Source organism: Henckelia pumila, chromosome 3 (genome assembly GCF_033568475.1).
Source record: "Henckelia pumila isolate YLH828 chromosome 3, ASM3356847v2, whole genome shotgun sequence".
NCBI lineage: Eukaryota > Viridiplantae > Streptophyta > Magnoliopsida > Lamiales > Gesneriaceae > Henckelia > Henckelia pumila.
Window position 1 is genome coordinate 157885697 of NC_133122.1, and position 18257 is coordinate 157903953.

Genomic DNA, 18257 nt, shown 5'->3' on the forward strand with positions numbered 1-18257 from the left:
GTGTTTGCCCTGAGACATGACCAGGCTGTGGAGGAGAATGAGAAAGTCATCGCAGGTACATTTATGCTTTATGGTATACCTGCTCTTGTACTTATTGACACTGGTGCATCTCATTCCTTCATTTCTGCACGTTTTGTTAAGAGGCATAAGTTACCATGCATTGCACTAGACGTAGTGATGTCTGTTTCTACTCCGACGGGCCAATCTGCTTTGGCTAAGCGTCTAGTGATGGGTTGCCCTTTAGAGTTCGAAGGGAACGTTCTGTTGGCGAATCTCATGGTCCTGGCGATGGACGACTTTGATTGCATTCTGGGAATAGATGTGTTGACTACCTATCGAGCTTCAGTGGACTGCTATCATAGATTAGTACGCTTTCATCCGGAAGGGAGTGAGAGTTGGTTTTTATATGGAGAGGGAGCGCGACCCCCGATGCCTTTGGTATCAGCTTTGAGAGCCTGTCGAGCTCTAGAGTCTGGCGGGGAAGGCTTCCTTATCTATGCAGTTGATTTGTCCGCTGAGAGTATTGGGATAGAGAGCATTCCTGTTGTGGATGAATTTCCAGATGTGTTTCCTGATGAGATTCCGGGTTTTCCTCCTGCTAGGGAAGTCAAGTTTGGCATAGAGTTGATGCCGGGTACTTCGCCTATTTCTAGAGCACCGTATCGTCTGGCTCCGTCAGAGATGCGTGAGTTAAAGAATCAGCTTCAGGATCTTTTGGACAAGGGGTACATTCGTCCTAGTGTATCTCCTTGGAGAGCTCCTGTTCTCTTCGTAAAGAAGAAGGATGGGTCGATGTGGCTGTGCATTGACTATCGGCAGCTGAATCGAGTGACTGTGAAGAACAAGTATCCGTTGCCTCGTGTTGATGACTTGTTTGACCAGCTGCAGGGCACATCAATTTACTCCAAGATTGACTTGAGATCTGGGTATCATCAGTTGAGAGTCCGTGATCAGGACGTAGCCAAGACTGCATTCCGTACTCGCTATGGGCATTACGAGTTCCTAGTGATGCCATTTGGTTTGACTAATGCGCCGCTATATTCATGGATCTGATGAACCGTGTCTTCAGGGAGTATTTGGACAAGTTTGTCGTGGTCTTCATTGACGACATCCTGGTTTATTCGCGTAATACGGAAGAGCATGTTTCTCACTTGCGGTTGGTACTGCAGACTCTTCGAGATGAGCAATTGTACGCCAAGCTGAGCAAGTGTGAGTTCTGGATGGATAGAGTGGTTTTTCTTGGCCATATCATATCCAGGGAGGGGATTTCTGTTGATCCAAGCAAGATTGAAGCGGTACTTAATTGGTCGCGTCCGACGACAGTTGCTGAGATCCGTAGTTTTCTGGGTCTAGCAGGGTATTATCGTCGCTTCATTCTGAACTTCTCTCAGTTAGCTCGACCGTTGACGCAGCTTACCCGCAAGGGTGTGGATTTTGAGTGGTCCTCCGAGTGTGAGGAGAATTTCCGTGAGCTTCGACGGCGGTTGACTTCTGCGCCGGTGTTAGCATTACCGTCAGGTTCTGGAGGGTATGTAGTTTACACGGATGCTTCTCTTCAGGGGTTAGGTTGTGTCCTGACTCAGAATGGGCATGTGATTGCATACGCTTCTAGACAGCTGAAGCTTCACGAGGACAACTACCCAGTCCATGATTTGGAATTGGCAGCCATTGTGTTCGCTTTGAAGATCTGGCGTCATTAACTTTATGGCGAGAAATTTGAGATCTTCACCGACCATAAGAGTCTCAAGTATTTGTTCACTCAGGCAGAATTGAACATGAGACAGAGACGTTGGATGTACTTGCTTAAGGACTACGATTGCGAGATTAAGTACCATCCGGGAGCTGCTAATCTCACCGCTAATGTTTTGAGTCGCAAGGTGCGACTATCCGCACTTCAGACTTGTTCGATGTCTAGTACGATCAGTGACTGTTGTACTTCAGGTTTTACCTTCAAGCATAAGAAAGGTATGCAGAGTATCCAGATGTTTGCAATATTATCTGAGCCAGCCTTGTATTCGCGGATCCGAGATGCTCAGATGTCTGATTCGAAGACCCAGCGTTTAGCTCGTCTAGCTAACGAGGGTAGCTCGTCTGGATTTCATTATCAGTCAGATGGCTTTCTGTGTTTGTCTGGTAGGCTAGTGATTCCACAGGATGAAGAGTTGCGAGAGGAGATTTTATCTCAGGCACATCGCACTAAGTTGAGTATTCATTCTGGGAGCAACAAGATGTACAAGGATCTACGTACTCGTTTCTGGTGGAAGGGAATGAAACGCAGTGTTTATCAGTTTGTTTCAAGATGTTTGGTGTGTCAACAGGTCAAGGCAGAGCACCGACGACCTGGAGGATTGCTTCACAGTCTGCCTATTCCTGAATGGAAATGGGAGTTTATCACTATGGACTTTGTGACCCATTTGCCGGTATCCCCGAGGAACTGTAATGCTATCTGGGTGGTGGTGGACCGACTCACCAAGTCAGCGCATTTCATTGCCTATAGCCGAGAGTACTCTGTGGATCGCATGGCACGGATGTACATTCAGGAGATCGTCCGACTTCATGGAGTGCCTGTGAGCATTGTCAGCGATCGGGACCCCAGGTTTACTTCTAGATTCTGGGGGAGTGTTCAGCGTGCGATGGGTACTACTCTCAGTTTGAGTACAGCCTATCATCCGGAGACTGATGGTCAGTCAGAGCGCACTATCCGTACGTTAGAAGATATGCTTAGAGCGTGCGTCATGGATTTTGGTTCAGCCTGGCAGGATCATTTGCCGTTGATCGAGTTCGCTTACAACAACAACTATCACACTAGTATTGGGATGACACCTTTTGAAGCGTTGTATGGGCGACGTTGTCGTACTCCACTCTTCTGGGAAGAAGTGGGGGAGAGACAGGCTGAAGGACCGGAGTTTATCCAGCAGGCGATAGACATTGTTGATCAGATCAAGAAACGGATTAAGACTGCCCAGGATCGTCAGGCCAGTTATGCTAATATCAAGCGTAGGCCTTTGCAGTTCGAGGTCGGGGAGAAAGTGTTTCTGAGAGTGTCACCTTTTCGCAAGATTCTCAGATTTGGCCTTAAGGGCAAGTTATCTCCCAGATTTATCGGTCCGTTTGAGATCTTGGAGAGTATTGGCGATTTGGCTTATCGACTAGCTTTGCCACCGCATCTATCCAGCATTCACGACGTGTTCCACGTATCTCTGTTGTGAAGGTATGTGGCAGATGAATCTCATATTCTGCAGCGATCTGAGGTTCAGGTAGACAAAAATTTGACTTATGTTGAGAAACCTCTTCGCATCCTGGATTATAAGGATAAGGTTTTACGGAACAAAGTCATTCCTTTGGTTTTAGTTCAGTGGCAGCGCCGAGGCACTGAGGAAGCTACTTGGGAGCTTGAGGACAGGATGCGTAAAGACCATCCTGAGTTGTTTTGATTTCATTCTTTAAGTTGTATTCAGTTGCAAACTCTGTAAACGTTTGATTTGAATAAAGAATGTTTCTGATTTCTGTATTTGCATTCGGTACTTAAGATCTGATTTCGAGGACGAAATATCTTAAGTGGGGGAGAATGTAGTAGCCCGTGCCCTAATTGAGTAATTAAAGGATTAATGCTAATTAATTGAATTAGGTATCGGACGGATCGAAAGCTCCGAAGGCACGATCGGAAGCTCCGAACAGGATCGGAAGCTCCGATGAGCGATCGGAGGCACCGATGTTATTACGTCAGGCATGACGTGTGGTTGGATCGGAAGCTCCGATCAGGACCGGAAGCTCCGATCACCCCTATCCAGAGTCATCAAGTGATATTTTGACACGTGGCAGATCAGGATCTTCGGAAGCTCCGATGACAGGATCGGATGTTCCGATCGAGGTTCGGACGTTCCGATCAAGGATCGGAAGTTCCGATCGTTGTCTATAAATAGAAGGCCGAGACTTCACTTTCATTTGCCAATTCCGAGTTCTCCTTTCCTTTCTAGTCCTTTTGGAGCTGTTCTAGTCTTCTTAGGCTTGGTCCAGAGGTCGGAGAGGCGTTCGGTAGTCGTAGCGGAGTCGTGCCCAAGTTCTGGAGGCATCGACATCAAAGGGCTAACGACGGACGAAGGTATAGCTTTTGCTCCCTATAAATATTTAGGAGTATGCAATAGCTTAGTTAAGGCTTTTAGAGCACTTTAATGATAGTAGTATCATTTGGCAGTGTAGAGCAGACTATAGGCGTGGACCTAGAGTTGGTAGAGCTTTCACTGTTTTGAGGTACGAAAGTACTGTTCGAGATATCCTGACTGAGTATGCATGTACTATATGACTGCATGATTTATATGCCATGATATTATGCTGCATTCATTTGCATCTTGATGTATCTCCTTCGAGATGTCTGTAGTAGGGTTGTACCCTATCCTGTTAGTGGATGGACTTCCATCGATTTGGGTCCGGTATATCCACGATCATCTCGGTATGGGAGCCACCTCCTGAAGCGACGACACAGCGTGCTACATACCAGGGCCCGGTCTGTCTCTGTTATCTGATTCTTGACCTCAAGTCTATAGGGAGTTCACTTTGCATGCATGTATACTCATACTCTCGCACTGAGCGTTTTATGCTCACGTCTCGTACTCTGTATTTTCTGGACACCCTATTCCATGGGGCAGGTTTGCGATTGGACGAGGAGGGTGGATCCAGGAGGGGCTAGTCAGTGGTTGGCCAGCTGGAGCTTCGTCTAGGTTTTATTACTGTTGTTTGGGTTTATACAGCTATTCGATTTGGTTGTATATTATTGGATAAATTACAGATTCCTTTACATGGGATTGTATAATGTTTATGGTTTCCGCAGTTTTATTCTGATATCTGTTTAATTAAGTTAATTGCATGCATAAGTTCTGTTTAGTAGGTGATCCGAGTAAGGGTCACTACAATAGCACTGTCGTAATCTCTGTGAAACAAGTGACTGCCAGTGGCCAAAGCTCCATAATCTACCCAATGTCTTGTTGGCGCATCCAAACCACCATAGAAAATCTGAGTTAGCGTGTATTTTGAAAAATCATGGTACCGAAATCTGTCTGCCAAATAATTGAATCTCCCCCAAGCAGCAAAGAATGGCTCTGAGTATTGTTGGCCAAACCTTGTGAACACCTGTCGATGATCCATCTCCAAGTATCTCACAAGTAAGAAAAAAAATATAATTAATAATTAAAATAAAAAAATGCAAGAAAAAAATTTCTAGTCTCAAGCAAATAATCTATCCTAATATTAACTGACCAGTCCCCGGCAACAGCTCCAAAAACTTGACCGCTTAATTCTGTATTTACTACCAAGTATACTAGGTCAAGTAATAGTAAAGTGGACAATGAGTCCAAGTATCGATCTCACAGGGACTGTAGTCAATTCTCAAGAATTAATTATTTTACTTAATCTAGATAAAATAATAAAACGAGTGCTAAGAATTAAATAAAAATTTATTTATTAAAATAAAATAAGAATTAAAATAGAAGAATAATAAATTCAATTAAATAGAGACAACCAAGACACACGCAGATACCAAACAAATCATGCAAACAAGTGGCAAATCCAGGATCCAGATTTAATCTTAAATCATGACGAATTATCCTATCTTGTTTAACAGTCTATTTACAGAATATGTTAAACCTATTTAAGTTATGACGGATTAATTTTCATAATTATAATCAAACATGAATGAATTCAATATTTGTGATAATTCAGTTTTCACATAAAACCGCATACTGAAATCGAATATTATTTCTAGTCGGTTTAACCATATGTCAATTATTGAAGTGATCGAAATCAATTCCTCCTCTGTTGAATTGGAATCAATGAACAAGCAAATAAATAGTTGATCAGGTTATTCACATGACAGAATTTAAATCCAACAAATCTAAAAATCCTAAATAAACATCCAAATATTCAACATAAAACTGCCTGGCCCAAACTCGCGGTCTTGGTTGAAAAAAAAACTACTCAAATAATGAAAACAATATTCAACAAAAGTTTAATAATCTAAAGAAAATAAGGAAGAAGAACTCTAATGGAATGTTCTTCAATCTCCAAGCCTTCGCCCTAGCCGCCTCACGATCTCTGCGTGCGATTGTAACCCCTTAATCACGTTCTGAACTCTCTTATTTATATGTCTTTGAAAGCCCATAAAATAAAGCCCGAAAAGTTAAGAATTTTAATTTCCGAAATTTTATTTTTCTGATTCTGCGACATGCACGGACCCTGGATAGGGGTCAGTGTCTAGGTTCGTGCATTAAACTGGAAAAGCTGATTTTTTTACGAAGATGCACGGATCCTTATCCGGACCCCTGCACGGGGTCCGTGCATACATCCTTGCTTGCGCGCAGTTTTCTTGAAAATTTTATATCTTTGGTTCTAGCCGTCGGATCGAGGTAAAATTTGTACAGCAGCTTCAAAACATCTGGAACTTAATTTTGAAGAATGAAGATTGGATTTGATGCTTTCTAAAATTATAAATGAATTTTTGACCAAGGCTGCTCCGTAATTCATTCTTCAAAAATCCATTTTCCTACAAAATTAATCCAGAGAGTGAAATACACACACATGCAATAAAACACATAAAAACACATAAAAAATAATATGAATGCACACAAAATAAATATAAAAATATCACAAACTAATGCATACAAAATGCACTCATCAATCACTTACGGTCATCGTTATTATATAGCTATATTAACAGTTTGAAATAATACATTATCAATAACTCATGTTAGCATGTAGATATAATGCTTACTATAGTTTTACCTTGACACAATAATGATATTGAAGCTTATGCAATTATTACAACTCGGGTTTTCCATATTTTTGTTGATTAATATTGAGCAATTATATATGACATGCTTCGTACCATGAATTTGTCTTATTTTATTTCTTATGAATGTATGCTCTGAATCGATATAATTTATTATGTATTTGTTAATAAGTGAGATACGTTGCCTCCAATGGGGTGTCCAAGTTGGTGGAGTAGGTAAACTCTTGGCCATAGATCAGGAGTTCGATTCTCCCTGCCAACACCTTCTTGGACTAGCCTGTCACACAGGGCTTGCCTAGTGTAGTTTACCTGACTAACGTAGTTTGCAGGCTATTGCGTTAATCCAGGGGTTTACTCAGAGCGCACCGAAAGGTAGCGGCTGCGGGTTCCCACGTAAAAAAAAAAAAGTGAGATACGTTAATCAAATTAAATAAAGTATTCATTTTGTAATGTCCTATCTTATATGTTGATGTCTTATTTTAAGAGTATTTATTTATGTAAATAATAATAATAATAACATAGACAATGCATTCTAAACCTTAATTTAAATTATTAATAAATGTGTTTTTCCTTTATATGTTGAATTTTTTTATCTTTCACGATTTTTTTTTCATTTACATGTGTTGTTTCTTCTCTATGAAAGAATAAATATTTTCATCATCTATAATAGCAATTTCTGTGGTGGGTTTGGCCAAACCCGAAGACCCACCCGGACCTACTTGTGGACCCATTTGGGAGAGTCTAAAGTCGATCACCACGCCAAGGCGGGTTTAATACGAGGCTGAGTTTAGACCCAGTCCATTATCATTCTTTTATTGAAGTGTTGTCGTTCTTTAAATAAATTAGATTTTATTAATAATTGGTAATAATATATATTTTTTGAAAGAAAAAAAAACTATTAAATGTATTGGTGATAGAATCGATATAATCTTTAACATTGCAACTAATAAAAATATTTGCAATATTTTTTGAAAAATTTTTCCTCGCAGTTTCAATAATTTTTTTTTTATCATTTATAGTCACCATTATATTCTATATATACATTAAGATTTTAGATTAAGATATTACCAATATTGTGTAAGCTTATAAATATAGTGTTTGATGTAGTTTTATCTTGACACAATATTGATATTGAAACTTAGGAAATCATTACAGCTTGTGTTTTTTATTGTTTTGTTGATTAATCTCGAGCAATTATGGCTTGCTTCGTACCATGAATTCTTTTTATTTTCTATCTCATATATGTATGATTTGAAGCAATATGATTTATTCTGTATTTGTTAATAAGTGAGATAAGTTAATCAAATTAAATTAAATGTTTAGTTCGTAATTTCCTATCTTATGTGTTGATTACTTATTTTGTGACTATTTATTTATAGGGAAAAATGTAATATATATAATGCATTTTAAACCTGAATTTAAATTATTGCGCAAACATTTTTTCCTTTTATATTTTTTCTTTTTCTCTCTTTCACTATTTTTTTCATTTACCATCCGTTTTTTATTCTCTGTGAAAGAATCAATATTTTCATAATATATACTATTATATAAATGCTAAGTGCCTTATAGTAACTACTTTTTGGTGTGTCATGACACACCAAAAATCATATTACAATTCTACCATTTTTTGTCCACATTTTTCTCAACTTCTTTTTCCCACTAACATCTTTCATCTTTTTTTTTTAACTAATTGTATCATTTTTGCTTCTGTGATTATATAATTTTAAACGTATATATCTCAAATATCAATTTGATTACATTAGCTTATTAAATTTTTATTATCTTTTCAATAATTAATTTCAATTACTAATAATATATTATTTAATGAATAAAAAATCATAAAATATTCATATATTATATCGCACAGGCAATTGCGTGTGCTTCTGTCGCTAGTCTTTAATAACACTTCTTGTGATGATGTCTCCATCAATAGTTTGTATTTTCTATCGTTATTTTTTTTGTTGGACAGACACTTTTTATTACTAAAAATCTTTACTTGCAATGATAACAATAATTTCATCATTGTCGTCTGCATTCTGGTATGTTCTCGTCTTTTATTTATGAAGTCATGATACAATTATTTAGCTCAATTGGCTTACACAAATTTAAATACATAATTTTTTTTGTATCGATATTATTTTATTTGTTTTGTAGGACGAACACTTTTTATTAGTAAAAATCTTTACTTGAAATAATAAAAATAATTTATCATTCTCAACTGCATTCTGATATGTTATCGTATTCTATTTATGAAGTCATGATATAATTATTTAGCTCAATAGGACCTTACACAAATTTAAATACATAAGATTTTTTTTGAAAAAATCTGTTCATTCAGTCTACAAACAAATAAAAAATAAAGTATTTTGATGTTTCAATCTTTTATAAAACTGAATAGTATTTAACTAAAATTTTTGTGGAAAAAATTTGTTCGCTTTATCTACAAGAAAATAAAAATCAAAGTATTCTGATATTTCAATCTTTTTAGAAAGTGAATACTTATCTAATATGCAAAATTTATTAATTTTGACATTATCATAATAATTGATTTTACAAAAGCATTTTCACAGGATTTATCAAGTGTGTACAAACCAATAACAAAGTTGAAAATACGTAATGAAAAACTTTGACCTTGGTTCGCAGGTTGATGATGATGATATAGATATAGATTTATATATACAGTGGGGATGAATTTATTTGTAGTTCTTTGCACGTTGCTAAGGAAAAGTTGATTCAATTTTTTTTAAAAAAAAAACGCGGCTCAAGCAATTGACAACTACGAAAAACGTGCTTCCAACTAATAATTGACCATGCATTATCCCTATATCATCGGCAATTTTTAAATTACATATAAGTTATGACTTCTGCAATTTATTGCAACTTATAATTAAAAGAAATCCTACCTCTTACTTAGCGCATTGAGGAAGTGATTATTAATTATATCAAATATAGTTACATACAATGGATGTAAACAGAATAGTTGCATTAAATATTGGGTCAATTAAGAAGTCGAAATATTCACGAGAGTGTGCATGCATGTAATCAATCAGAAACAAATAAATTTAATTTTCATGATGTGAAAACTCGCAGCCGCTATTTTTTCGGTGCACAATAGGTAAATTTTGAACTAACGCAATAGTCTGCACACTAAGTTAGTCAGATAAATCGTACTATGCAAGCCTTATGCGATAGACTAGATCAAAAAAATGTTGACAAAGATCGAATCGAACTCTTGACATCTACCAAATTCTCACCCTAACTCCCACTAACTAGAACATCTCTTAGAGACAACAAATAAATTTAAATGATAATAATTAATTTGGTCGATTTGGAATCCCACATGCTGCTGATTGAGAATAGCAAGTAGGATACCTAGATCGGAAAATTCGAACCCGACCTTAGGGCACGTAGGTATCTAAAGTCAGATCCAAGGCACCACATACAAAACACACGATCGAGGTTTGGGTCGAATTTACCGTCTTGATTTTTTTATCGAATGAATATTGAAAATATTAATAACAGTTTATAAATTTTGAACCTTTGATCGAAGGGATTATGTAGTTTACATTTTATAAAAAAAAAATACTTGGTACATACTTCAAGCACAATTGTGCATGTAGGTATGTGCAAAGACAAAGCATTGTGTGAATCCTGAATTTTTGCTGCCAAATTATAATGAAAAATTTCAAATAATAATCCGTACATTTTATATTACTCTAAATGAAAATTATGATTTTATCATAATTTATATATACAATATATTAATAAAGTTGAGAAGTTTACAGTAATTAGTTATTTGTAATTTATTTATAACCTCTTATCTACTTCTTAAACCTTTTAAATTACTATAGTTTTTTAGTCTTCATCTAAACTTTTGAATAGGTAATTCATAGTAGTAATGAAAAACAATCTGAAAATTTTTAATTTTTCCCTATATATAAAGAATCCCCCTTAGACACCATATTTTGTTTTATCAAAATTGTCCTTTTTTTTATTTTTTTTTTAAATTTTAATATTTTAAATCGCATTTTAATATCTCGATAATAAAAAATAATGTACAAGCATACATCAAGTGCACCAATACACTAATTAAAATAAAAGTTTATATATATACGAACACGAAGGTAATATATTTTCGGTTTAACTAGGGGTCGATAAATTTGTTCGTCATCTCCAATCATTGAAAATGCGTAATACCTCGAACACTTTTTTACTAGACAGGTTGTGTCTAAGACAATTATATGATAATAAATTATTAATATAAGAAATATCCACTATTTGTTATTTTATTATTACAAAAAACGTGAATCGTTTTTATTACATATAAGGCGACTTCTCTCTTTCAGGACAACTAATTTAACTAACTCTCCTCCTCCTCCTGCTCTTCCCTTTTTGATCTCCTCCTAACTTATATTTCCTCTCATTAGTTATCCCTCCCTTCTTTCCTTAAATCCATTAAAAAACCAAAAAAAAAAAACAAACAAAAAGACAAAACAACAAAACCTGCAATTGATTCCTTCGCAGGAACAGTTTGGGAAAAAAAAAAAAGAAAAAGAAAAACAGAGAGCAAAATTCTTATGAAATGGCTAATACAGGGCTACCTAGAGGAGATTCTGTGAAATGGATATTGGAAAGAATTGAGATAGATAGCATGGCTGATATTCCAATGGAAGAAAAATCGGAATCTGTGCCGAATGGGAGTTTTCTAAGGAGGAAGACGAATAGGATGGGGCGAACAGAATCGGGCGCCGCACAAGGGCTAAAGAGTTTAAGGTTTCTTGACAGGACAAGAACGGGGAAGGAAGAGGACGCGTGGAAGGATATTGAGAAGCGTTTTAACCAGCATGCGGTCGATGGTAGACTGTTCAAGGACAAATTTGGAGTATGCATCGGTAATTTTGTCATGAATTAATTTTTTTCCTTTTTTCTTGTTGAAGTTTTTGCATTTGATCAACATTTGATTCCTGGGATTTAGGAATGGGAGACAGCAAGGAATTTGCTGGTGAGTTGTTCGAAGCTTTGGCGAGACGGAGGAGCGTTTCCACGGTAAAAGGGATCGAGATAGAAATGCTTAGGGAATTCTGGGAAGACATGACAAATCAAGATTATGACACGAGGCTTCATATATTTTTCGACATGTAAGTTCATTAAATCTCAGCCTATTCTAGCGGCTAGAAAGTGATGTTATATGTATATTGACATGACATATTAGTAATGTTGTAGGTGTGACAAAAATGGAGATGGGATGCTGTCAGAAGACGAGGTTAAAGAAGTGAGCCACGTTTCCTTCTTGTGTTTGCTGGCCTTTCCCTTTTTCTTCTTGTCTCATAATAACAGAATTTTTTATGATCAAGGTTTTAGTAATGAGTGCTTCGGCGAACAAGTTGGCCAAATTCAAGCAACAGGCTTCAACATATGCTTCTTTAATCATGGAAGAGCTCGACCCCGATCATCAAGGATATATAGAGGTGCTGATATAGATACATTAATTATATTGTTGACAATTGTACATTTAATCCTGCACTGATCATCAACTATTGTGTGGATTTGGGTTCCACTCTAAGAATTAATTATGATATATAATACTTTTCCATCAACTATATATGTATATATATCATTTAATGCAGATGTGGCAACTCGAGGCCTTATTAAGAGGGATGGTTGGGTCGGAAGAAGACAAAAGAAGGACTAATTACAAGAAAACGCAAACATTGGCAAGAACCATGATCCCTAAACAGTACAGGACCCCCATAAGCAAATTCGTATCGAAAAACTCGGAAAGATTCTTCGATAATTGGAGAAGAATACTCCTTCTCACGTTGTGGATGTGTGTAAATGTTTCCCTCTTCACTTGGAAATTCTATCAATACAAAAAAAGGGCTGCTTTTCAAGTAATGGGATATTGTATATGTCTTGCTAAAGGTGCAGCGGAGATTCTTAAGTTCAATATGGCTCTGATTCTCCTCCCCGTGTGCAGAAGAACTCTAACGAAGCTAAGAGAGACGTTTCTTGGGACAGTAATACCCTTCGACGACAACATCAATTTCCACAAATTAATCGCGCTATGTATCGCCATGGCAACACTTGTTCACACGCTGATGCACACCGGATGCAACTTCGTGAGACTGACAAAGTGTCCTAAAAATCAGTTTGACGACGTTTTTGGACCGGCTTTTCATTTCCACCAGCCTAGTTATTTGGGGATGCTGGGAACTGTCCCAGGCACTACAGGCATCTTGATGATAATTCTGATGATCTTTTCTTTCACATTGGCCTTGCATTCGTTTAGGAGAAACGTCGTTAAACTGCCGTGGCCTTTACACCATTTGGCAGGTTTCAATTCCTTCTGGTATGCGCATCATCTGTTGGCTATCGTTTATGTTCTCTTGATCATTCACGGTTACTTCATATTCCTGACCAGACAATGGAATAAAAAAACGGTATGTATGCAAAACATTCCCTTTAGCCCGAGTTTTGCGATTCACTACTTGTATGATCGCTCGGAAACTAACAGTCCGAGTTTTCGTGATTTGTAGACATGGATGTATGTTGCCATACCAATGTTTGTCTACACCAGTGAAAGAATTCTCACCATTTATGACAGAAACCACAGAGTCAGCATCATTAAGGTCAAATTTCATTAACTTTTACTAGTTTTTTCTCCGGGCTGCAGTCTAATTCTTTGGTTTGGCATTTTCAGGCTGTTATTTACACAGGAAATGTATTAGCCTTGTATGTGAGCAGACCTCCTGGATTCAAATACAAGAGTGGGATGTACCTTTTTGTCAAGTGCCCTGACATCTCTAATTATGAATGGTAAAAACTTATGCATGTATATATCCATATTTCTTAGTCAATGACACTGATAGTTAAGATCCAGGCATCCGTTTTCGATTACCTCTGCCCCTGGCGACGACTATCTAAGTGTTCATATACGCACATTGGGAGATTGGACAACTGAACTTAGAGACCGTTTCGCCAAGGTTCCTCATGATCTTTCTTATTTCTTCCATGATTTTGTCAAAAACATATCACTAGCTAGGATGTAATGAATGTAAACAAATGCAGGCTTGTGAACCTAGATCGACGCAGCCAAGAAGGGGAAATCTGGTGAGAATGGAAACTAAAGCATACTCAGACACTGAGAATTCAGAGTGAGCAAATAGTCCTTTGATAGTATATCTTTTCAAACATACGTACAAGCAAGTTTCTGACCTCAGTTAAAAGGGTTCAATTTTCTCTTCACAAACAAAGTTTCACCCTACAGATTTCCAAGAATAGTGATCAAGGGACCCTACGGAGCACCGGCGCAGAATTACAAGAAATACGACATCCTCCTGCTCATCGGTTTGGGAATCGGAGCAACCCCGTTTATCAGTATTATAAAAGACATAGTCAACAACGAAGATGAATTCGTGAGTACAAATAAACCAAAACCAACTTCCCTTGCCCTTAGATTATTGATCTTCCAAATGCATAAACTTGTCGAATCAGGACTCAACAGACGACCGAAAGTGCCCGGAACGAGCATATTTCTATTGGGTGACAAGGGAACAAGGATCATTCGACTGGTTTAAAGGTGTAATGGATGACCTTGCAGAATACGATCACAACGTATGGTACTTAATTAGAGAGACTAGACAGCGCATTTTTTCGTGGCGTGTAAAAGTTTCTTGATTGAATTACAAATGTTGCAGCACGTGATAGAAATGCACAACTACTTGACGAGTGTGTACGAGGAAGGAGATGCTCGATCAGCACTGATAGGAATGGTTCAATCGCTTCAACATGCCAAAAACGGGGTCGATGTCGTTTCCGAAAGCAGGGTACGCATCATTTTTAATTTGCAAGTTTACAAGCTTGAGAAATCAATAGATTTACCACTGGACTGTTGCTGAAACAGATAAGAACGCATTTCGCGAGGCCAAACTGGAAGAAAGTGTTCGCACAATTGTCTGCTACGCATCCATCTACTCGAATAGGTGAAAATTAAACACACACTTGGTTTCTATTATTTTTCAACTTCAAGTAACACGCAAGTGTGATTCTCCCTTCATATGTATTAATTATTATAGAAAACTAAAGAATGGATACTATATTATGATTTTCAGGTGTATTTTACTGCGGCAGTCCAATTTTGACGAAGCTGCTCAGAAATCTTTGCCAAGAATTTAGCATGACTTCATCAACTCGATTCCAGTTTCACAAGGAAAATTTCTAGCCAGCTACGTCCATTCTGTTGACGAGATGTTAGCACAAAGATAGTATCCTGATACTATATGTAACCATCCAATCCAATTTTTATTTGGTTATGTGAGTTCATATCTGAACTGAACTGAACTTCGTATGTCCAAATCAATTTCGAACTCTTGAATATAAAATCAGGGAACTGTCCTTATGGTTCGTATAATGTGTATTATATACGGAACGGTCATTTTGGCTTCGATAGAAAAAAAAATCATGGTTAAAAAATGCTAGGAAACGACAATTTTGTGTGTGTTAATTGATACAAATTAAAAACGTCCACACAAAAATTTCATGAAGCGAATCTGAGTTGGTGTGAAAAATACTAGGAAAAATAAAATCATTTTGGTATACCAAACGTGGAACTCAAAATTATTAAAGAAAACGAATAAATTATCAGTTTTACTATTTTAATTTAATTGTCATCCTTCACTATTTCATACCACTAATATATATGGTGAAAAGAAAATTGCAATTTAAAATTATCTCATCCCTAGTTTGTAACCAACTAAAACTCTTCTTTCATTTCTTAAAAAGATTACATAAAAATCTGTATGATATATTATTTTTAAATATACATGTCAAAACGGGCTGGCGGGGCGGGCCTTCAAATGCTCAATCCAACCCAACCCGCCTTGGGCCGCGGGTTAGGCGGGCCGGCCCGCCTAATTTTTTATTAATTTTTTTTAAAAATAAATGTTAATTTTTTAATTAAAAAAATTATAAAAACACTTGAAATGCTAAGAAAATGAAAAATAAAATTTAATCAAATAGTTTAATCAATATTAAAAAGTATTACCATGAAAAATTAATAATATATAAAATTAATTAGTAAAATAAAATATGAAAAATTTAAAAAATACTACATGGTTTATTATCATTAAAATTCATTCAAAATAAGTTCAATAAAACTAAAAAATATGTATAAAAAAACACTAAAAAAATACAATTTTGCGAAAAAAAAATAAAAAATTGGCGGGCCGCGGCCCTCCTCCAAACGGGCTGAGATTTGGCCAATCCAACCCAACCCATTCCCATGGTGGGGCGGGCCGGCCCGGCCCAACGGGCCCAACCCAATTTGACAAGTCTATTTTTAACTATAATAATGACCAATAACTCAGTTTTTTTTTTTAATATAAAAAACAATAGTTTGAAAAATGTGTTATATCATTGCATACATGTATAGCTTAATTAGCTAGTATATCTATATATAATTATATACTATACTATATTATACAGAAGGAGCACCTTATAGTAACTAATCTTTTACGGCCATTTAAAATTACAATCAACACCCTTAATTATTTTTAATTAATTAATTAATCAATTAGTTATTATTTCTCTCATAATATTTTCTAATCTTATTGTTTTGAATCAACATAAATTAACATGTACAAATTTGTAAAATGAAAAAATATAAATCATAAAAGCAATTAAATCGAAAGTATTTCAGGAATGATAGTTATTCAACACAATTCAAGTTCATCATCAGTCAGTAAAACTTGCATAAATTAAAAACACCGTTACTTGCAATATCCTGCAGGGTGGATCCCAAAAATTAAACTTGGGAATATTATAATTTGCATGATTAATTATTTCACTTTTTTTTTTTTTTTTAATATAAGAGTCATGAGTACTACGTAGGATAAATATATATATATATATATATATAATGTATTTATTTGGAGCTAGGATGTGAGTGGGAAGAGTTGAAGGGTAACAAGTGGTCTGGTTTTGCAATTGCAGGGGCAGATCATCATAAAATCATGCACCACCACCTCTGCTTCCTTCTTGATCATCGTCTCCTGAAAATTTTATATCAATTTTTTTAAATCATGCATTTAATTTCCAAACACGTACGTACGTACGTGCCTAAATATTATATATTAAATTAATTAATAAACCTGCGCATGGAAAATTCCAGTATGAAGAAGAGTGTTGTTGTTTTGCAATTGCAGGTGGTTGTTGCGGAGTTTGAGGCGGCGGCGGAACCTGGCATTGTGATTCTGAAACCAGTAGAAGACGTTTTTGGGGCGAATATGGCCGTACAAGGAGAGGTGGGCGGCGATTGTTTGTCTCTGGAAGTCATTAGGAGCCCTCACTCCTCTTCTGTATAGTTCCTCCAATATCATCACCTGTTGTGCACTTGGACACCAACGACAACATGATGAGGAATTAGAAGATGGACTCATCATTTATTAATTTATTCACTCTGATATTACAATGTAGTATCATATATATGCAGTTATATGTTATGGCGCACGCGGTGAGTATATATAATAGAAATATCAAGGAAGACTGACACACACACACACATATATATATATATATATATATATATATATATATATATTTTCTTTCAAGAGCCCACCTATTATGCCCACCATCATGCACACCAATGATGTGACACTATTCTATTGGATGCATGATAGGTGGACACTTAAAGAAACTATATATATATATATATATATATATATAGTTTCTTTCAAGTGTCCACCTATCATGCCCACTACCAGTCCACCAATGATGTCTCATTATTCTATTGGATGTGATAAAGATGTGATAAATTGTAGGTCCAATAGAATAGTGTCACATCATCGGTGGGCATGGTAGTGGACATGATAGATGGGCATTTGAAAAAAACTCTATATATATATATATATATATATATATCACATCATCGGTGGGCATGGTAGTGGGCATGATAGATAGACATTTGAAAAAAACTCTATATATATATATATATATATACTTAATTATATATATCAGGTAATACATTACTATGAAGTCATGCTGATATCATAAACCATGAACAATATAATATATATATCTCATTTCATTTTCTTTAGAATTTATGTTATAATTGACACATCTCTGATCAATCACATTCATACTTTATTTTATTCCCAATATATTAATTTAATTTAATTTAATTTATTTTTTTTATGTTAAGGGATGAGATGTTATAATACGAATTCGAGCTCACGCGGTCACACCTTTTTTTTTTTTTTTTTTTTTTAAATAAGTGAGTTATATACCATTTTAATATATATGTAGATAATTGTTTCCGGTCATAACCAATTAATTAAAAACCATCTAACCGGTCAAGAACTGAAAAATCAATTGAATCGGTTGAACCGGTTGAACCGGTTTTCGATTTTTTTCTCGAAAAATTAATTTTTTATTTTCAAAACATTAAATTTAATATTTTATTATATATATATATTTATTT

General features: G+C 36.1%; 1 protein-coding gene across 6 annotated transcripts; it reads left to right on the forward strand.

The window, feature by feature from the left end:
- Nucleotides 1-11190: 11190 nt before the first annotated feature.
- On the forward strand, nt 11191-15157 carry LOC140890792 (putative respiratory burst oxidase homolog protein H). 6 transcript variants are annotated; one of them, XM_073298844.1, is made up of 14 exons: nt 11191-11673; nt 11757-11919; nt 12005-12053; nt 12136-12249; nt 12409-13221; nt 13318-13410; nt 13482-13597; nt 13662-13764; nt 13850-13935; nt 14049-14196; nt 14276-14395; nt 14479-14607; nt 14685-14763; nt 14893-15157. In XM_073298844.1, the coding sequence occupies exons 1-14, from the start codon at nt 11364-11366 to the stop codon at nt 15000-15002; spliced, it is 2433 nt and encodes an 810-aa protein (XP_073154945.1). In that variant the 5' UTR covers nt 11191-11363; the 3' UTR covers nt 15003-15157. The 6 variants fall into 6 exon arrangements, 2 of the variants coding, with proteins under 2 accessions (XP_073154945.1, XP_073154946.1); XM_073298845.1 differs by having other exon boundaries at nt 11582-11663; XR_012152292.1 differs by lacking the exons at nt 14685-14763; nt 14893-15157 and having other exon boundaries at nt 14286-14395; nt 14479-14606.
- The last annotated feature ends 3100 nt before the right edge of the window (nt 15158-18257 follow it).

Bases quoted from the DNA above. Each gene is read 5' to 3' on its own strand.
- LOC140890792 (XM_073298844.1), top strand. From the start codon at position 11,364: ATGGCTAATACAGGGCTACCTAGAGGAGATTCTGTGAAATGGATATTG. The intron at 11,920-12,004 runs GTAAGTTCATTA...GTAATGTTGTAG, and splicing joins CTTCATATATTTTTCGACAT to GTGTGACAAAAATGGAGATG. The intron at 13,411-13,481 runs GTCAAATTTCAT...TGGCATTTTCAG, and splicing joins ACAGAGTCAGCATCATTAAG to GCTGTTATTTACACAGGAAA.